The sequence below is a fragment of the Sturnira hondurensis genome, unplaced genomic scaffold (genome assembly GCF_014824575.4).
Source record: "Sturnira hondurensis isolate 20B ecotype Veracruz unplaced genomic scaffold, ASM1482457v3 Scaffold0006413, whole genome shotgun sequence".
Classification (NCBI taxonomy): Eukaryota; Metazoa; Chordata; class Mammalia; order Chiroptera; family Phyllostomidae; genus Sturnira; species Sturnira hondurensis.
The window spans coordinates 4,965,317-4,983,070 of NW_028079044.1; the positions used below are offsets into that span (position 1 = coordinate 4,965,317).

The 17,754-nt window shown below is 35.0% G+C and overlaps 1 protein-coding gene across 2 annotated transcripts in view; it reads right to left on the reverse strand.

Moving 5' to 3' along the window:
• Nucleotides 1-17,754, reverse strand: part of PSME4 (proteasome activator subunit 4) — a 92,696-nt gene that overhangs the window by 42,465 nt on the left and 32,477 nt on the right. For both annotated transcript variants that reach the window (XM_037047902.1, XM_037047901.1), the window contains exons 4-16: nt 16,997-17,041; nt 14,991-15,140; nt 13,725-13,788; nt 13,094-13,168; nt 11,855-11,977; nt 10,022-10,114; nt 9,173-9,438; nt 6,622-6,808; nt 5,578-5,667; nt 4,825-4,889; nt 4,400-4,550; nt 1,678-1,776; nt 1,387-1,456 (exon numbers count right to left, since the gene is read on the reverse strand). In XM_037047902.1, the coding sequence (XP_036903797.1) occupies nt 1,387-1,456; nt 1,678-1,776; nt 4,400-4,550; nt 4,825-4,889; nt 5,578-5,667; nt 6,622-6,808; nt 9,173-9,438; nt 10,022-10,114; nt 11,855-11,977; nt 13,094-13,168; nt 13,725-13,788; nt 14,991-15,140; nt 16,997-17,041 (1,478 nt within the window). The remainder of the gene's footprint in view (nt 1-1,386; nt 1,457-1,677; nt 1,777-4,399; nt 4,551-4,824; nt 4,890-5,577; nt 5,668-6,621; nt 6,809-9,172; nt 9,439-10,021; nt 10,115-11,854; nt 11,978-13,093; nt 13,169-13,724; nt 13,789-14,990; nt 15,141-16,996; nt 17,042-17,754) is intronic.

The window sequence follows — 17,754 nt, forward strand, 5'->3', positions numbered from 1 at the left end:
AACTGAAAAAGTCTCTTTTAGAAAGACTTTTGTTTTTCATTTTTTATTATTTTATTTCTTTTTAATATTTTTTAATTTGTTGTTCAAGTAGTTGTCTCCATCCCCCCCACAACTCCCCACCCACCCCAGCCATCCCCATCTCCCACCCCCAATCTACCCTCCTTTGGTTTTGTCAATGTGTCCTTTATACATGTTCCTGAAAACCCCTCCCCATTCCCCCCCATCCCCTCCCACTTCCCATCTCGTTACAGTCAGTTTGTTATTAATTTCACTATCGCTGCTTATATTTTGCTTGCATGTTTGTTTTGTTGATTAGGTTCCACTTATAGGTGAGATCATATGGTATTTGTCTTTCATGGCCTGTCTTATTTTACTTAGCATAATGCTCTCCAGTTCCATCCATGCTGTTGCAAAGGGTAGGAGCTCCTTCTTTCTTTCTGCTGCATAGAATTCCATTGTGTAAATGTACCATAGTTTTTGGATCCATTCATTTACTACGGGCACTTAGGTTGCTTCCAGCATTTAGCTATTGTAATTTGTGCTGCTATGAACATTGGGGTGCACAGGTTCTTTTGAATTGGTGTTTCAGGATTCTTAGAGTATAATCCCAGCAGTGGAAGTGCTGGGTCAAAAGGCAGTTTTTCTGAGTTGAACTGATTTTAAATATATTGTACATGAATGTACTACATAGGCTTGAGTATAATTTTTTCTTGATACCATTTGTGAAGTTGAATTTAAAACTCAAGGCAAACATGAATCCTTCAATTTTCCTCTTAATTGGATGATTACTTATACCTGTACATTTTAATATTTTATGCAAATTCAAAGTCTTAGAAAACATTATCTATGTACTAATGCATAGTCTTATTTATTTATTTATTTTTATTTAATTATTGTTCAAGTACAGTTTTCTGTCTTTTACTCCTATCCCAGCCCACCCCCCAGTGCTCCCCACCCCCTCCCATTTCCACTCCCCTTAGTTGTTGCCCATGTGTCCTTTATAAGTAGTTCCTATAAATTCTTCTTAGGGAGACTTTTCAATCCCTTCACCAGTAAGCTGAACTTGAACCAGAAGAGGGGAAAACTCACTTTTTAAGAAAACAAACACACCAGCCAAAATGTCTGACCCTGCACATATCACAAAATAACTGGTATTTTTTATGGCAACCTCTGACTGGGTCTCGTATGTATGAAAATATTAATTTAGTAAAGTCAAATTTCTATGCTACTTGTCAATATGGTGATACCTTATTTTGAGCAATTTGCCCCCAAACTGCAAAATTAAAATATTACATAACTTAAACTGTTTTCATCAACAGAGTCCTAGAAACCAAGGAAAAAATTTATCCGAAGTTATAAATACAGAAAGATACCCCTCTGACTTACTCGTTGCAAGCTGAGTTATAACACTGCAGCAGTGGGGGACAAACAGCTTCAAAGATTCTTCTGGGCAGCACTGAAAACATTTATTTAAGTTAGGGTTTTTTTTGAAAAGTACAAATATTTAACAGTCACAAAATTCACACTAGCACTATTTTTAGTGACAAATGAAGGCCATAAGCAGCTACTGAAAGAATGATGTATTGTAAGTATAATGAGCACATCTAAAATAATTAATCACATAAACCTGCTGGATACTGATTCATTAATTCATCAGTCCAAAAACCCCCAACTCACCTTCACGGCAGCACGGCACATGTCTGCCACCATACGGCCTGCTACTCTTGTTTCAAATATATGTGAAATAGAAAAATTAAAAACCTTCTGAAGGGCCACCTGGTTCAGATATATAAAAAATGAAAATGTCTAATCAGCATTTTAAAGAAAATTAAACATAACACATTTTTAAATGATGCTCAGATTGTATTAAAAGTAACCAAGTAGGAAATTTTTAGCCATCGGAATTCATATGGATATGCTTAATTATGTTACATTCATGTCTATGAATAATCTTTGCACAAGACCCCAACATGAACAAGACATCTGAGACATAAGACTTTATTTGCTACAGAAACACCAAACACAAAATTACAACTTCTGGAAGCAAATACAATTACCTTGTTGGCTAGTCTAATATAAGAAAATAATTTTTTTAGACTTCAATATATACATTTTGTCATTCTGACAACAACAAACTATAAACATTTATCTCTAATCCAAAAGATTTGAAGCAGTCTTAATTTTATAATCAAGTCACAGAATTTTAATTGCTGAATGAAAGAAAGCTCTATATGCAGATTAACAATATTCAAAATTATAAACAACTTAAACTCCCTTTAAAATATTTTGATTAAATAAAAGATTTATGTTAACTTATTTATACTCATATAAGTATATGAGTATACTTATATGAGTATAAGTAAACAGGTTAGCTAAAACCTGTTAGCTAAACAGGTAACCTAAAACAGGTTAGCTTTTCACCAGTATAAACAAAATGAACAATGATCTCAGATGAAAGGAAAAGAAACAGAAATGAAAGTACAGTATAGTTTGGTTTTCTCTTTAAAGAGTTAATTAATTTATTTTTAGAGAGAGGGAAAGGGAGGGAGAAAGAGAGGGAGAGAAACACCAATGAGAGGTTTCCTCTTGTACATACCCAACTGGGGACCCAGCCCTGCAACCCAGGCATGTGTCCTCACTGGGAATCAAACCAGCGACCCTTTGGTGTGCAGCCTGGCACTCAATCCACTGAGCCACACCAGCCAGGGCAATGAAGTACAGTTTCAAGGACCACACTGTACATAATAGGTATCAGCCAGTATCAAATGAATGTTGATAAAATGCAACATGACAACAAATGTTCTCATTCATCATAATTTGCCAGATTTTTAAAAAGATTTTATTTATTTACTTTGAGAGAGAAGGGAAGGGAGGGAGAAAGAGATGGAGAGAAACATCAATGTATGGTTGCCTCTCGTGCGTCCCCTGCCAGGAACTGGGAACTAGCCTGCAACCCAGGCATGTACCCGACTGGTAATCGAACTGTGGACCCTTTGGTTCACAGGCCTGCACTCAATCCACTGAATTACACCAGTCAGGGCCAGATTTTTATAATTAGGATTTAATTTCTATCATGTTATGGTATAAACAATTTCTAAAACCATTCTCCCAAATTGTATTTTAATTGTAAACTTTAAAACTACAGTTAGCCCTGGCTGGTGTGACTCAGTGGATTGAGCACTGGCCTGTGAACTGAGGGGGTCACTGGTTAGAGTACCAGTTGGGGAACCCAGTTGCCTGGGTTTGGGCCAAGTCGCCAGTTGGGGGCGTGAGGCAACCGATCGATACATCTCTCACACATTGGTGTATTTCTCCTTCTCTCTCTCTCCCTTCACCTCTCTCTAAAAGTAAATAAATAAAATCTTAAAAAATAAAAAAAAAGAAACTACAGTAATCTTTGCTGTTTGTAGCAGTTATGTTCTATAAAGCTGATGAGAGCTCTGAATTATTAAATACTAATTTGCTAGCTAGTAAAACCTTTGTCCCTAGGGGAAATACAGGATTAAGTTCCTGCAAGGTTCTGGGTATATTTTCATCAAATGATGAATTATGTCTCTGTTTCCAGACACCTTATTTAGCCCTGGCTGGTGTGGTTCAGTGGATTGAGTGTTGGCCTGCAAGCTGAAGGGTTGCCGGTTCGATTTCCACTCAGGGCACATGCCTGGGTTGCAGGAAAGGTCCTCAGTTAGGGGTGTGTGAGAGGCAATTGATCAATGTATCTCTCACACACCGATGTTTCTCTCATTCTCTTTCTTCCTCCTTTACCCTCTCTCTAAAAATAAATAAATAAAATTGAAAAGAAAAGACAACTTATTTAATATGTATTCTTGTTTCACTAGCACAAAAGTCAAAAGTCAATAGCACTACATCTCATGCCTGAACAAAGCTCATCTAAAACATGGTATTTTCTCCATCAGACACATCACAACTCTCTTATGCTTAGAACACTAGACATGGCTTCAGCACTGCTCTTTGGGCCATTTTAGAAAAGCAGCAAAATCACCAACAAAAACACAAAAATGTAAAAAAAAACCCTGGCACGAGATAGATACAAAAAGAACACATTTACAGTATTAGAGCTGAAACAAAAAGGCAAAGCACCACCTACTCAACCCCAGCCAGAAGCATGTCCAATTCAAACTTTTACCATTTTTACATGTTTGTACAAAAACAATGCAAGTATTAATTTAGGGATTACAAATAAATTTTAGCCAGTAGGTAAATTTGCAAATACGGAGTTTGTGAATAATGAGCATCAATTGTGTATCTCTTTCAAATTTTATTATGAAAAGAGACGGTAAACTGGCATTGATATACACACTTAAAGTAGCTTAATTTTATAACTTCAAATTAAAATTACAAGAGTGTAATTCAATTTCCTGTAGCAATGCATTCTTACCATGAATATTTCTTTGGAACACTGCGTGAGGATCGTACTAAATGTAGAAGACAGACCCAACTCTACCAAACTCTCCAGGTGGGTCATTTTCTCAGTCTCCGTCTCTTCCCTTGTTTGCTCCAAGGTGCTGCTTTCTATAAGTCCAAAGCATCTAAATAATGCAGAGAAAGAAAGCATAATATTAGCAGCTAAAAACTGGTTTACCATTTTTAATGACTGGACAAACCTATACTGTTGTAACTGTTCAAGCGGCAGCTCCTAAATTTGTATGGGGCTCACAAATCAAGTGTCCCGTTACACCTGCAGAGCACTGCCCTCGGGGCAGTTGTCAGAGCACGCCAATGAAGGAGGGGACTACAGCTGCTGGGACAGAACAGTCATTGTTTTGGATTCAGATAAAGGGCCGGTCTGAGGTACACACTCACCTGTCCATAAACTGTAAGACAAAATCCTCAAATTCAGCTGTGGCTGAACACAGTTCTCGTTCCACCTATAACATTAACGTGGACAAAAATTAAAAATAGCCTTTGATTTTTTTCTCTGAACAAAACTCAAATATGGTCTACTATATAGATATAACACTAAATTATTATGCTGTGTACTGGGAGAAATAACATCATAATCACATATCAATTTAGATAACTCGTCTACTACTTTCCAGGAACCAAAGTAAGAATTAACATATTTTATAAGGGCCAAACCAGAAGTCAAGCAGCCATTTTTATTATCAATTACATTTTTCAAACCATTTCAAACTTCTGGTGTATGTATAAAGGCTTATCCCTCCCTACTTAAACATCTAAATGATTCAATATTAGATGTTTGTGTGGTAGACGTGGGTAGTAATATGCCCACAATAAAGAAAACAGTTGTAAAAGAACCAAAAAGTAATAAAGAAAATCTTCATTACATGACAATCTCCTCAATGGATTTATTACTAACATAAGAAAATGCAAAAACAAAACATTAAAAAGTGACCAACTGAAATACACCTCTGGATGTCAAAATAGCAAAGACAACACGGCCTTCCATTTGTATAATGTAGCCACAAAACAGTCATTTTAATTTGTTAGCACCTATCCAAAGTTGCTCTGAAACTAGCAAATACTGCTATGCGTAGACAATAAAAATTGAGAGCTCAGTTAACCAGTTCCTCTACCACCAGAAAGCAGCCTTACCTCTGTGAGGTCATGTCTCTCTTGCAGTACAGACGAGCAATCTACTAAAGGCACCAGGGTGGAAAACGTTGCTATGAACTGGAATGTAATCTGTGGGAAGGTGCAACAAATTTAACATTAATTACATAGTTCTAGTTCAAAAATACAGGCATATTGTAATTTACCCAAATAAATTACCCTGGGGGAATCCCACAACAATGTTTCTGGAAATTTTTTCACTTAAAATTGAACATTTTAAGGTTCCTCAAAATGAACGAGCTGTTACTTCAGTAATGAAAGTATACTACATTTACTTTCCTATAGTTATTTATTGGATTTAAGCACAAAGTTCTCCAACCTTTTGTCACTGAGAGGTTACTCTGCCTCTCTTCTAAAAATGTAACCGTAACGAAGGATAAATTAGCTAATGCAGAAACTAGAGAGAAGGGAAGATGAGCAATGTCAGGAGATGTGTGTATAAACAGGATCTGGCATTCTATACCTAGTAACTTGTATCATGCTCCCTTGTCACCAGTGAAGACAAAGGTAAGTACAAATGATCATATGCTATAATTTTTTATGTCTCTGCTTAAGGAAAATAGTAAATATACAGGGTCCGACACAAATAACACTGCTTTCTTATTACAAAATCTTTTATTATAGAATCATAAGCATGCAATTCTGTAACATAACAATATCACACTCAAGCACACCATATAACATTTTAGGTGGAATGCTCAAATCAAAATGATAAATTGTTATACCCATATTCTTACTCTACCAACCACACTGAAGCAAAGCCTTCTGCCAGACCCTATATAAGGAGCTTTAAAACATCAAATGGTCATTAAATAAATAAAGGTAATCACAAGTTACTGATGAAGGAAGATGTAAGAGATCAACTAACCACAAACCTAAACTTAGGCATCTACAGATATAATTCTGTTACCATTAACAAATTTTATATTGTATTTTGTTCTAAAGAGCATTTGAAAAAAAATTAAACAGGATATCCACTTACACAGTTATCACTTAGCTACCAAACAGAATCCTAAATATGCTCACCATGCATTTACTGAAGTCATTTGGATCCACCCCAGGCAACGCTCTCATCAACAGAGGTAGCATATGTGTTGGACCTTCAGGAAACCATTTGCCTCCCGATACCAAACTGCGGGCCACTCCAATTACACAACTTAAAGTGGCTGTGAGCTGGTGAGGTTCTGTTAAAGTCTCTAGTGCAGGATATGTTCTACAATTTGAAAACAGAATTTTAAAAAATTTCCATCACAGATAACCATACATGATACATTAAGTATAATAAATTCATAAAATGTATTTTGGTTAAAAGGTTTGTAGCTAGAAGATATTTTGAGCATTTGCTCTCAAAGTTAACAGAATCATACAAATAAAGGAAATAAAGGAAAGGTATGTTTCCCCCATCCCCTGACATCTCACCACCCTTGTTCATGCAAATTCCCCCGTGAAAAAGGACATAAACCAATAGATTCTGCATTACTTCAAACATCCTAATCTACTTCCACATTCCAACAGGATGGTCACTACCAGAATTCGGGAATAACAGGTACAAACTACTCTTCTCTTTTTACAGGTAAAACAACCTTACTAAAATGCTGAAATTTCTACTTTATACTTTTAAAAGGACTGGCATTTTAAACTTGGAAATCAACTCTCAGAAATATATGAGAATATCCCTGACACTAGAGTGAACAAATTGAGAGGCGTAAGATAAACACAATCTTTGATCACTAAGTATGGAAGACCCAAGGACATCCAAGTCACTCTTTGACTCTGTAATTTAACTTTATGAATCTATCCCATAGGGAGCAAAAAATCTAAAATGAAGTCGTTTTAAATTCCTCTTATACATAAAAGATATATAAGGGAAATTTCATCTTAAGTAGGGAACAAGGGAGGCTTTGTAACTTGAATTAAAAAGAGCAAAGCCTACCCTTATTTTAAAACATAAAGAAATCAAACCAAACTCTTTAACAAAGGTTGTTTTTAGGAAATGTAAAACTGAATGACTAAAATATTTTTTTACATTTTTACTTTTTAAAACATTTTTGCATTTTTAAGGGAAAAATTTTCAAAAAGGTAGTCATGCCACTTCTAAACAGAACAGAATTAAAACTGAATCTCAAAAAAATGACTGTAGTGTCAGTTTTGTCAATTAAGTATTTACCTTGGTGAAGCATACATCGCTAAATATGCTGATATTAACTCTGTGCCAAAATTGAGAACTAAAATAAATCGTTCCTTCTTAAAACGTATCTATTCTAGGTGCCTTCCTAGCCTAGTTGTTAGCGCTTTAGTCTCATAAAAGTGTATCTATTAACCAATCATCAATTGGAAAATACTGACATAAAGCAAAACAAAGGTAAAGTAATGAAACAGCAAAACTCCTCAAACTTCAAAATTTTAACCATGTCAGCAACTAAAGTCCCTCCTCTCTCAACGGAGCACCAAGAGACTGCTGCCGACTGTTAGCTTCTGCTACCACATGGAGGCCAAGTAGCAAAAATATTGAGGGTTGAAATCAGAGTAGAAATTGCCTAACTTTTCTACTCCATGTCATAACTAAGTTATGCGTGTGACAAGAGTTTTGCATGCACACTCTAAGATGTGCATGCAAAATTAGGAGAGGCTGAGAAAGCAAGGCACAACTTAACTGGAATATTTACAGCAATGAGGGCAGTGCAAGGTACTATAAACAACTCAAATTTAATGGAGCACCATTTTGGTTAAGATCTTTGACAGGATACCCTTCTCCAAGAAAGTGTGACCAATTATCCCACCTGAACCCTGAGTCAGAAAACTGACTGTCATTTGCATTCTCCCATGACCGACTGTGGACAAATCTGAGTTTTATGGAACTCAATCTGTTAGATCCTTCTGAACTCTAAAACTAAACTTCTACCTTTGACAAAGACATTTAGAAAGAAATCAGAAAGCTAGGTTCAAGCACCAGACAGATAACAGTGAGTTGAAGTAAAATGCTCTCAAAACACTCAAAACAACTGAGTAACTCTTGGAAGGCACATCAGGTCTATGTTGTATGAGTGAGTAGGCAAATGGAAAACTATTTTGGTTTTGTCTCAACATAAAAAACAAAATGAATGCAGTAAAGTCTACCTTGTGGAAACAATCCACATAAGATTATATAAGATGTGAAAATAATAAAGACAATCAAATTCTTCTTATATGCCATTGGTTCTAAGAAATAACAGAAATCCAAAATCATTTTCACTGTCATGTTCTCAGTATTTTGTGACACTCACATTTTGATGAAACCAGCCAGAGCTTAATTTATGAGCAAAACCTTGAGTAACTGAAATGTGCAAATACAAATCCACACCATGGATTTTTATTTTATCCATACCATGTCAATTTTTACTCTCCAATAAACCTTTATGAAGTCACCAATCATTAGGTTAAAATATGTTGCTTCTCCTCCTGGAAAATGTGTAAGTACCAACACAGCCATACAGCAGCCACAGCAAAGAAAACCAAGCAGGAAGAGTACAGGAAAGAGATAACCAGAATAACTGTAGCCACCACTGAGGCTTCAACAAACGTGTAAAGCTATGCTTACCTTTCAAGTACAGGGGGTATTACTAACTCAGGTCTCATGAGTGCAAGATTCTGCAGAGCCTGGGCTGCTTCTAAACTACCGGTTTTGCTAAACATAGCCAAGAGGACAGGTTGAATAATGCATTGTACAAAGTCTGTAACATCTTGATCAGTAAGCTTATGGCTATCAGGCACAGGAGTTAACCAAGAAGGCTTCTTATATCTTTCACGATGCAATCTTCGAACAACACTGTTTGGCAACCGCTGAAGTAGTTTCATTAACTTGTTCTGGGGACACAGAAACAAAAAGTCTGAGGTAGGTTCTATGTCCCAGATAGATGTTCGTGTTTCCTCTGTAGCCCGCAAAGTAAAGACTTTCAAAATAATGGCTGTCCCCCAGCCCTGGGGACAGAGATTGTCTGTTACAGTTTTATTATACAGAGGTCTGTCTATTACAGTCTTATTATAAGACCTGCACAGTACATCTAGACAGAATACTCTTGCCACTTAACTATTGACAATAATCAATACAAATGTTTCGAATTTCAGTTTTAACTTCCAGTAACACACTAATCTGCCATTTTAACCAGACAAATTTAAAAAAAACGACACAAATAAAACTGAAAAGATGAGTTATGCTTTGATGGCATTTTTTGTTACAGTTCTATTGCCAGAATGTGGCATTTTGTCACCAGTTAACATCACCAGTATTATATTAGTTTATTCACATGTCCTATGAACACAGTAACTTAATCATAAAGCTTATCTGAAGAATAGAAAATGCTTTACAGGGTGCATAATAGGTAATAGTTACATGTGACCCTACCTCAAAAAATTCCAAAACCTTAGAGTTAAAAATGAACATACTCACCAGCCAGCGCCCATTATTTGACGGATGGTAAAAAGATGTGATGCTGTTAAACAAACCAGACAAGTGTTTTTGCACTAGCTTACTTGGTCCACCCTGTTCAGATGTAAGAGTAAAAAAGATCAGCAACCACATAAAATTGGAAAGGTTATTAGGCCCAAGCCTACATGTAAATCTCTAATGTGGTTCATATTTATCCTGCTGACAAAAATCAATTCTACCTCTAAATAGGAGTAAAAACCATTCCTCAATGAATTTCACACAAATTGATTTCAAACAGTCTACTAAAAATAAGGGCAACTTACTGAAACCAAATTTTAAAAAAGAAATTTTTCAATTTAGGATAACAGTATCTTTTACTGTTAGGCAATCAAGTATCTTTCTTCAGTAAGATTACCATCTTAAAATAACCAGTAGTGATAATATCAGGCATAATAAACATTCCCTAAGTGATTTAAGAAGTGAATACCTCACTGCAGGATATGAGGTGAAGTTTACACGAGTGCATTAAAATATTTTATTATTACTTTTAAATGTAAATGCTCAAATGACTAAACCGGTTATACCTGACATTTTGACTCAATAGAAAAATTTCTTTCTTACTCTAAGTGCCAAAACAAAACAAATCAAACAACAAGACTTGGGGAATAAAACAAAAACCTAGTGTTCTTTTTTATCAAGTTGAACAGCCCTGGGGACAGAGGTCTTGAAACGTCCTATCTGCCTCAAGCTGATCATCTTTCAAGAAACAGCACAGATGAAGGCAGAATGTCAGCCACTCCAGGAACCTGTCCTCCTAGTGAAATGAGCCCACATTCGTGTTTTCCGCTCTAGGACAGGGCAACTACTACTAAGAGACCGTAACAACTCCGCGATAAAATGTTTAAAATTCTAACATAAGAATTATCACTGATTTTTATTATATTCAATATTCACATTTAACACAAAATGAAGTTGCCAGTAAGAACAACTGTGTTAGAAAAAACAGCAATTATTAACTAAAATGAGGCTGATAATAATCACCATCCAATTCAGCAACTTTTAAAAAATGAGTTCCAGCTCATTATTTATGTAAGATAGTACACATCCAAGAGTTTATATTATTTTCTTATATAATACCCTAAAGAAAATGGGATCCCCCCCTTTAATAGTGAAACAACAAAAACAGGGAGCTTAAATTTCCTTTTAATCTTATCATAAAGTTTAAGAACTAAACTCTCACAACCATTTTGCCTTTTCCACAGAAACAACACAAAACAACCAACCAAACAACATAATCTAGAAGAAAGTATCAAACACAGAATAAATAATTCAAGAAAAAGACATCTGTAGAAGCAACATGAGTGACAATTTTGTTCTTACAGTCTTATTTGAATGATGTTGAAATCCAAGCATGATATCTATTTCTTTCAATTCTGTCAGTAAAATAACCCTTCATGCTCTTCCTTTCACTAGATTACTTTGTTAGGAAGCTTAGAACTCAGGGTAATATGTTCATACTGAGCACATGCAGAGCCCTAAATTCTAATCCCACCTTTATCATTCTCAATCTGACTTTGGGAGTGCCCTGTTATCTATGAGTCTGGTTCCTGGTCTACAAAACTGTTACAGACATTCTGAATTTCTCAAAACTCTAAACTTTAATTCTAACTTTAAGATCCATTGGTTATGGACATTTATTAACAGTACGTATGACTACCTTCTGGAGTGAAAATATCCAAGAACCAAGTGACCAACGAGGCCACTGCTAGAGACCGACGTGATTCCATATAAATTTTTGTATAGTTAACATAAAATTTAGAGGACTGTATAAAACAAATACACTGCATTACAAACCATCATAGCAGTGATCCATAGCACGGCATGTCCTATGTCATAAGCATTTGTTAAAAATCTTGGGACTAACACTTGACTGCTTCCCACTGGGAGGTTCAAACTTCTCAGAATTCTTGTAAATATCTTTAAGAAAAAAAGAATTAAAAATATATACAGTTATCAAGTAACTTTCCTTAAATAACTTAAATGTTGTATATTGGTATTATTAGATATATCTTCATTTGATCAGTTTTGAAGCAAATTATATACTGCTCAGTAATCTGTTTTATTCTTTAAAAATTATATTAAAATATCTATCCTTTTAAAAATGACACTCTGAGGTCATGGGCATGAGGATATAAAACAGCTCTATGTATGTACCCCAAAACAGACAAATGAGATACAGTAAAATATAAAAAGGCAAAACCTAGGCACCTGAATTTAAACATAAAATGTTTTGACTCCTTTCTCCCTCTCTAAATGGCACACACAAAAAAAAGTCTTCGGGTGAATGCCTTTCCCTCTTTAAATTTTAACACTGAGCTGACTCCCCCCACCAAGAATTTACACTTTAATCTGTTATTTAATCATTACATTTTACTATAACTAAATTTATGTTTTCAGTCTGTCATTACTAACAGATAAGGCCCTACAGATGCGGGGAAATTACTTCTCCTTAGTCTCTACTGGCCAGCAACACAGGGAGACAGCACAGGCAGGGCATCGGCCCCTGCTGGTCCCTGGCCCCACCCTACTGTCCCTGCACGCGTCAGAATGGCCTGGATGCCCCACTCCAGCCCCCCTGAGGTGCCACCAGTGATTCTACTGCAGGTGAAACAATACAGAAGATGCAATGTTAAAAACACTGCACCTAAAGGCATTCTAACTGCATTTAACCTAGGGAAATACATAATGTGACCTAAGAGTAGAAAAGACTCTAGAATAGCAATCAAATACCATATACAAAATGTGTTGAAAAGTATGAATGTATAACACCCTGTATTTTCTGTATTACTCATTCTGAAATTTATAGTTCATGTCCTACATAGGTAAAATAAAAATCACACATTTTTGGTATCTTGATATGACCCAATTACTTTCTGTAAATAAAGGATCCACCCTGTAGGTTATGCTTGTATTCGTGGTCTAAAAATATTTTATGTGGAGCTAGGAATTAGCATACAAAATATACTTCCCCTTAAAGACGTAAAAGTGACAGCAGTGCTATTGTATGTTATATGTTCAGATGTTATTAGTTACCTTTGGTACATACGGATCCCAATCTATGTACCCTATATTATCTGTAGCCAATCGTGCAAAGAGGTTTACTAGTTGCTGAAAGTAAACAAAGAAAGAAAGGTAAGTAACTACATTTGTTGCTGTTTTTAAGTGGCATAGTCATACTTCTTATTCATATGTTCTTTTTAGCAATCAGTGTTAGCATAATTTGATTTAACATATGCTTTATAACTTAGTTTTTTTAATCTCTACATTTAAGTTCTGATACCTGTTACCCACTTAAAATCAATAGCACTTGAAATACTTATAGAAGGATAATGATAAAGCACTATCCACAGTGCAAACTGGAAAATAAATTTGAACCCAATAGGCATATAGAAAACATCCACTACGTGTCTAGCGCCAGGCTAGTGAGGATACAAAAGGAAACAAACAGGGTCGTACGGTTCCATGCATTTCCCATTACCTTCATATACTTCTGCATATTAACAAAATTAAAGATATGTCTGCTTCTGTTAGATTACAGCAAAGAAAAATCTTAAAATTGATCACAACACTGCTAATAGCCAATTCTAGGGAACTGAAGTTACTTATCAAATAATTGCACATACTCCCAAACCATAAAGTATAGGAGGAAAAAGAGGATACTCACCCCCTCCCACTGTGGGAGATTTTGCACTGAAACCCAAAGGCCAATTAACTCATCAAACCAAAGTCTGGAGAAGAAAAATGTGGTTATGAGTAGCAAGTGAACTACAGAAAATGGTTCAAAGCCAGGTATCCTCTGTACATTTTAATCTATTATTCTTACTGATAATTACACAAACTATAAAAAATAATAAAGTTACAACTAAATGTAACAAAGGATTACTTTTGTCTGAATATTCCCCTTCTGATTTACTTATGCTGTAAAAAATTATTTCCTAATATTTCTATTTCACTGTTAAGTAATTACTGTCCACTCCTATCTAATACTATTTATGAGTTTCTCCTTCCTCTTCCTGCCTTTCTCATTAAATGTTTTCCTGTTACTACCTGTTCTTATAACTCTCCCTAACTTTCTTGTTTTAACAACCCAATTAGTAATTATGCCATTAACTAGCACTATAGTAAATGCTCCACAAAAGAAATGAGCCACAGAGTGCTAGGTGCAGCTAAATTATAGTGGGGGAAACTATCACAAAGGAATAGAAAAGAATATAGGGGCAAAATTTTTTAAATATTATTAACCAGTCTTTAAAAATGTCAAAGAAACTAAGAGATTTTAGGATTTTAAAATTAAAATTAAATTTTCACAAATATACAGCTATACACAAAATTTCCGACTTGACAGAAATAGAAAATGGGAGGGAGTTTTTCTCCCATGGGAGAAAAACTAAGCATAAACCCACAACATAGTGATAATTACCATTATCCTTTTAGTCTTTTTTCTTTTTTTTTCTTAAAAGTCTAAAATATTTTTCCACTGTATTTGCTAAAAACGGTTCAAAGACTACCAAGAAAATTATAAAAAGGACCCAAGAGAAAACAACTTGTAATGAGAGTTAAAACCAAGTTTTAGGAAAACACTTTCCTTCCCCTAAACTCTATGGAATTTAACATTCTATCACTGCCTATTTATTAATGCCTTCCACTCCGTTTCAAATTTATTATTCTTTCTCTCTTGATTTCTTAAATTAAAGCCCTCATCTTATTTGGCCTGACATATAAGCATTATCTCTATTTACAATCTTATCTTTAACTGTTTTAGCTTTCACATACTTCAAGTATAAACATAAGGGTTGAGCTAGTAAATTTTTCTTTACCTACTATTGTAAAGAAAAATCTATAATACAACTGTTGTATTGCTTTACTAGTTTGCCTGTTATCAATATTTCCTGCTATATTCTAGAATTTCTCAAGAGATGTAAATACTTACTTAAAACCTTTATGGTGAAGTTCTGGAGGAAGGGAGGTAGGAAGAAATATTTCAAAATACGTGATGGCCTTTTGCATTGTTACATCAAAAGGGCACATCAAAGGCCTCCATTCTTCTAGCATCTCAGCTGTTGCATCTGATGGAAAATACCTAATTTAAAAAAAAAGGTTTTCAGGTATCTGATCATTGCTAAAAGCTCTACAACATCAATACGACTGACAAAAAAAGGGGGGGGAGTGGCTTTCATAAACTACATCGCACTACGAATGTCATGTTAGCCTTTAGGAAACATTCTATTAACTCTACATTAAACACCCAACACACTTAGGATAAGGTAAGTTTTCTTGTCTATAGGATTTAGAAAAATGCTATAATGTTAGTAAAACTCAGATAAAATACAAAGTCATTCAAATCACCTACAAATTTAAACATGTATTTTTTTATCCTGTGTACTATGTAATTGCAATAGAAAAGACTTTTGTGTATATAAATCCAGTCTATATATTTTTAAAAAACTGGATAATCAGTGAAGTGAGAAAGAGAACACCAATTGCTAGGTTCCTCTGGACAAATCATTTACCCTCCCTGGACCACAAAGTCCTGTACAGAAGACAGGACTGGACTAGATGATCCATTCTCACTCTGACATTGTACAATTCTATGAAATGTGCAGGGGTGTCCTTGAGCTATGAGCTAGAGATTTACAAAATTAGTATCTAAAATGGACACACACACACATGCATACACACACATAAAACGAAGGAAAACCCATGGAGGGAAGACCCATGTGTAATATTTCAAATACCCATTTAGAGGTTTAAAATAACAACAACAATAAAAAAATATTATGTGTGTATGGAATTCTGATTTGGGTATGGCCAAAAAGTTAGAAAACCCTTTTAAATCCCTTACATTTTTTATAAATCTGTATTCATTAGACTCACGCTTCATTACTTGATGTTAAAAATAAAACTACATTTCTCGGAATACTTCTGTTGAGCTCATCATGCTAGGTCATTGTACAATAGGTCGGAATTAAAAAAGAAAAGCATAATATATTCTGCCTTCAAAGATTTCACACATCAACTCCCTTTTCTGATTTTTCAGAGTCAACTATTAGCTTGGTCATCTAAAACAAAGCTTGGGTGTTCTATGAATGTACCCCACAACCTAAGAACCAATGAGTACCTCAGTGATGATCAAGTTTCTTAGTGAGGAAACACAGGCTGAGAGAGTACCCGCCCAGTACACAATGACACTGCTCACTGGTGCTTTATGACTCAAGTTACATCTTAAGCCCCCTAAAAGGGAGACATTTTATATGCCAACAATGCATTTGCCCAAGGCTGAATAGTATAGTAGATCAGCAGCAAGTACATGACTTATGAAATAACTTTAACTATTTATTACAGCATATGATAAACATAGGGATTTCCATTCAAAAGAATTCCCTGTATCCACAGCAGAATAAGTAGCTTTAAAACAGCCTAATGAACAAGGAATCAAAAAATATTTCAGGTCCAAAGAACTGGACTTTAATTACTTAAAACTAAATTCTATGCATATTCATCTTTAAATATCAGAATATGGCATAGTTTAAGAAAATATTGCACTGAAAGAGAACATACTAGAAAAAGTGTATGGACCACTTACTTGTTATTACTTGCTTTTAATGGAATACCCCTACAATGCTCATTTTGAAAAACATTTTTAATCTAAGTAACAATAATCTAGAAAAACCTTCAAAATAAAGCAAATTACACACGAATTATGGTATCTTTTCTTTATAATGGGTGACTAATACCCATACCACTCGAAAATTTCTGAATTTAGAAATAAAACCTGATAATTTCAGTTCAAGACTTTAAGATAACATGTTGTGCCCAGTGACTAATATCACAACATCAGAAACTACTTCTACTTTTATTCCGTCTTCAAAACATACTAAAGCTAGGGAAGATCCCATAGAAATGACAAGAGGCTTTGTAAATTGAGAAACTACTTACGGGCGGCAGCTTTTCACGAGTGTTTTGAGAACATTTTCTACAGAACTGGGGGAGAAAAGCCATTTGATGAATTAGTTTGGTGTATTTAAAGAATTATTTTAATTCAATTATTAAAAAGACTAAGATATGTTCATAAATTTAGCTGTTTTCTGTATACACGCAACAGCTAATCCTTCTCTTTCATACAGACAGAAGTGTGAGGATTAACTACCTACACTCCATAATCTGCTCTTCCCTTTGCCCTCATTTGCTCATTCTCTGCTGTGAACTACAAGGAAGAAAACTAGGAAAAGAACAAGTCATTTTCAATCTTTACAAAGTCAGCAGCATTGACCAACCATACTTAGTAACACATCAAGAAATATGCTTAGTAGCTTAAAACTTCAAATATTAATTTTAAATTTTTATTAAAGTTATTTTGTATCAAAACTAAGAGCAGACAAAATTGGGTGTGCTTCTATCAACAACTGCCAGAAACTGCTTTTCTGTAACTGACTAATGCGAGTTCTACAACCCTGCAGGGCCCTTCATTGCTAGCAACAGTGATCAAAACAGCACAGCTGCTTTTTGGACTCCTTAAAATGTTAGTTGAGTAACATTAAAAGCTGTAACTTATTTTCCACCTTGTAGGTGGTTCAAGTGAACATGGAAAACAACAAATATTTGTATATTAATTTATGACAAACATACTGGTTTTAATACTAGTTTAAACTCACATGACCAGAATGGAATTTTTAAAACATTAACTAGACTGCAGT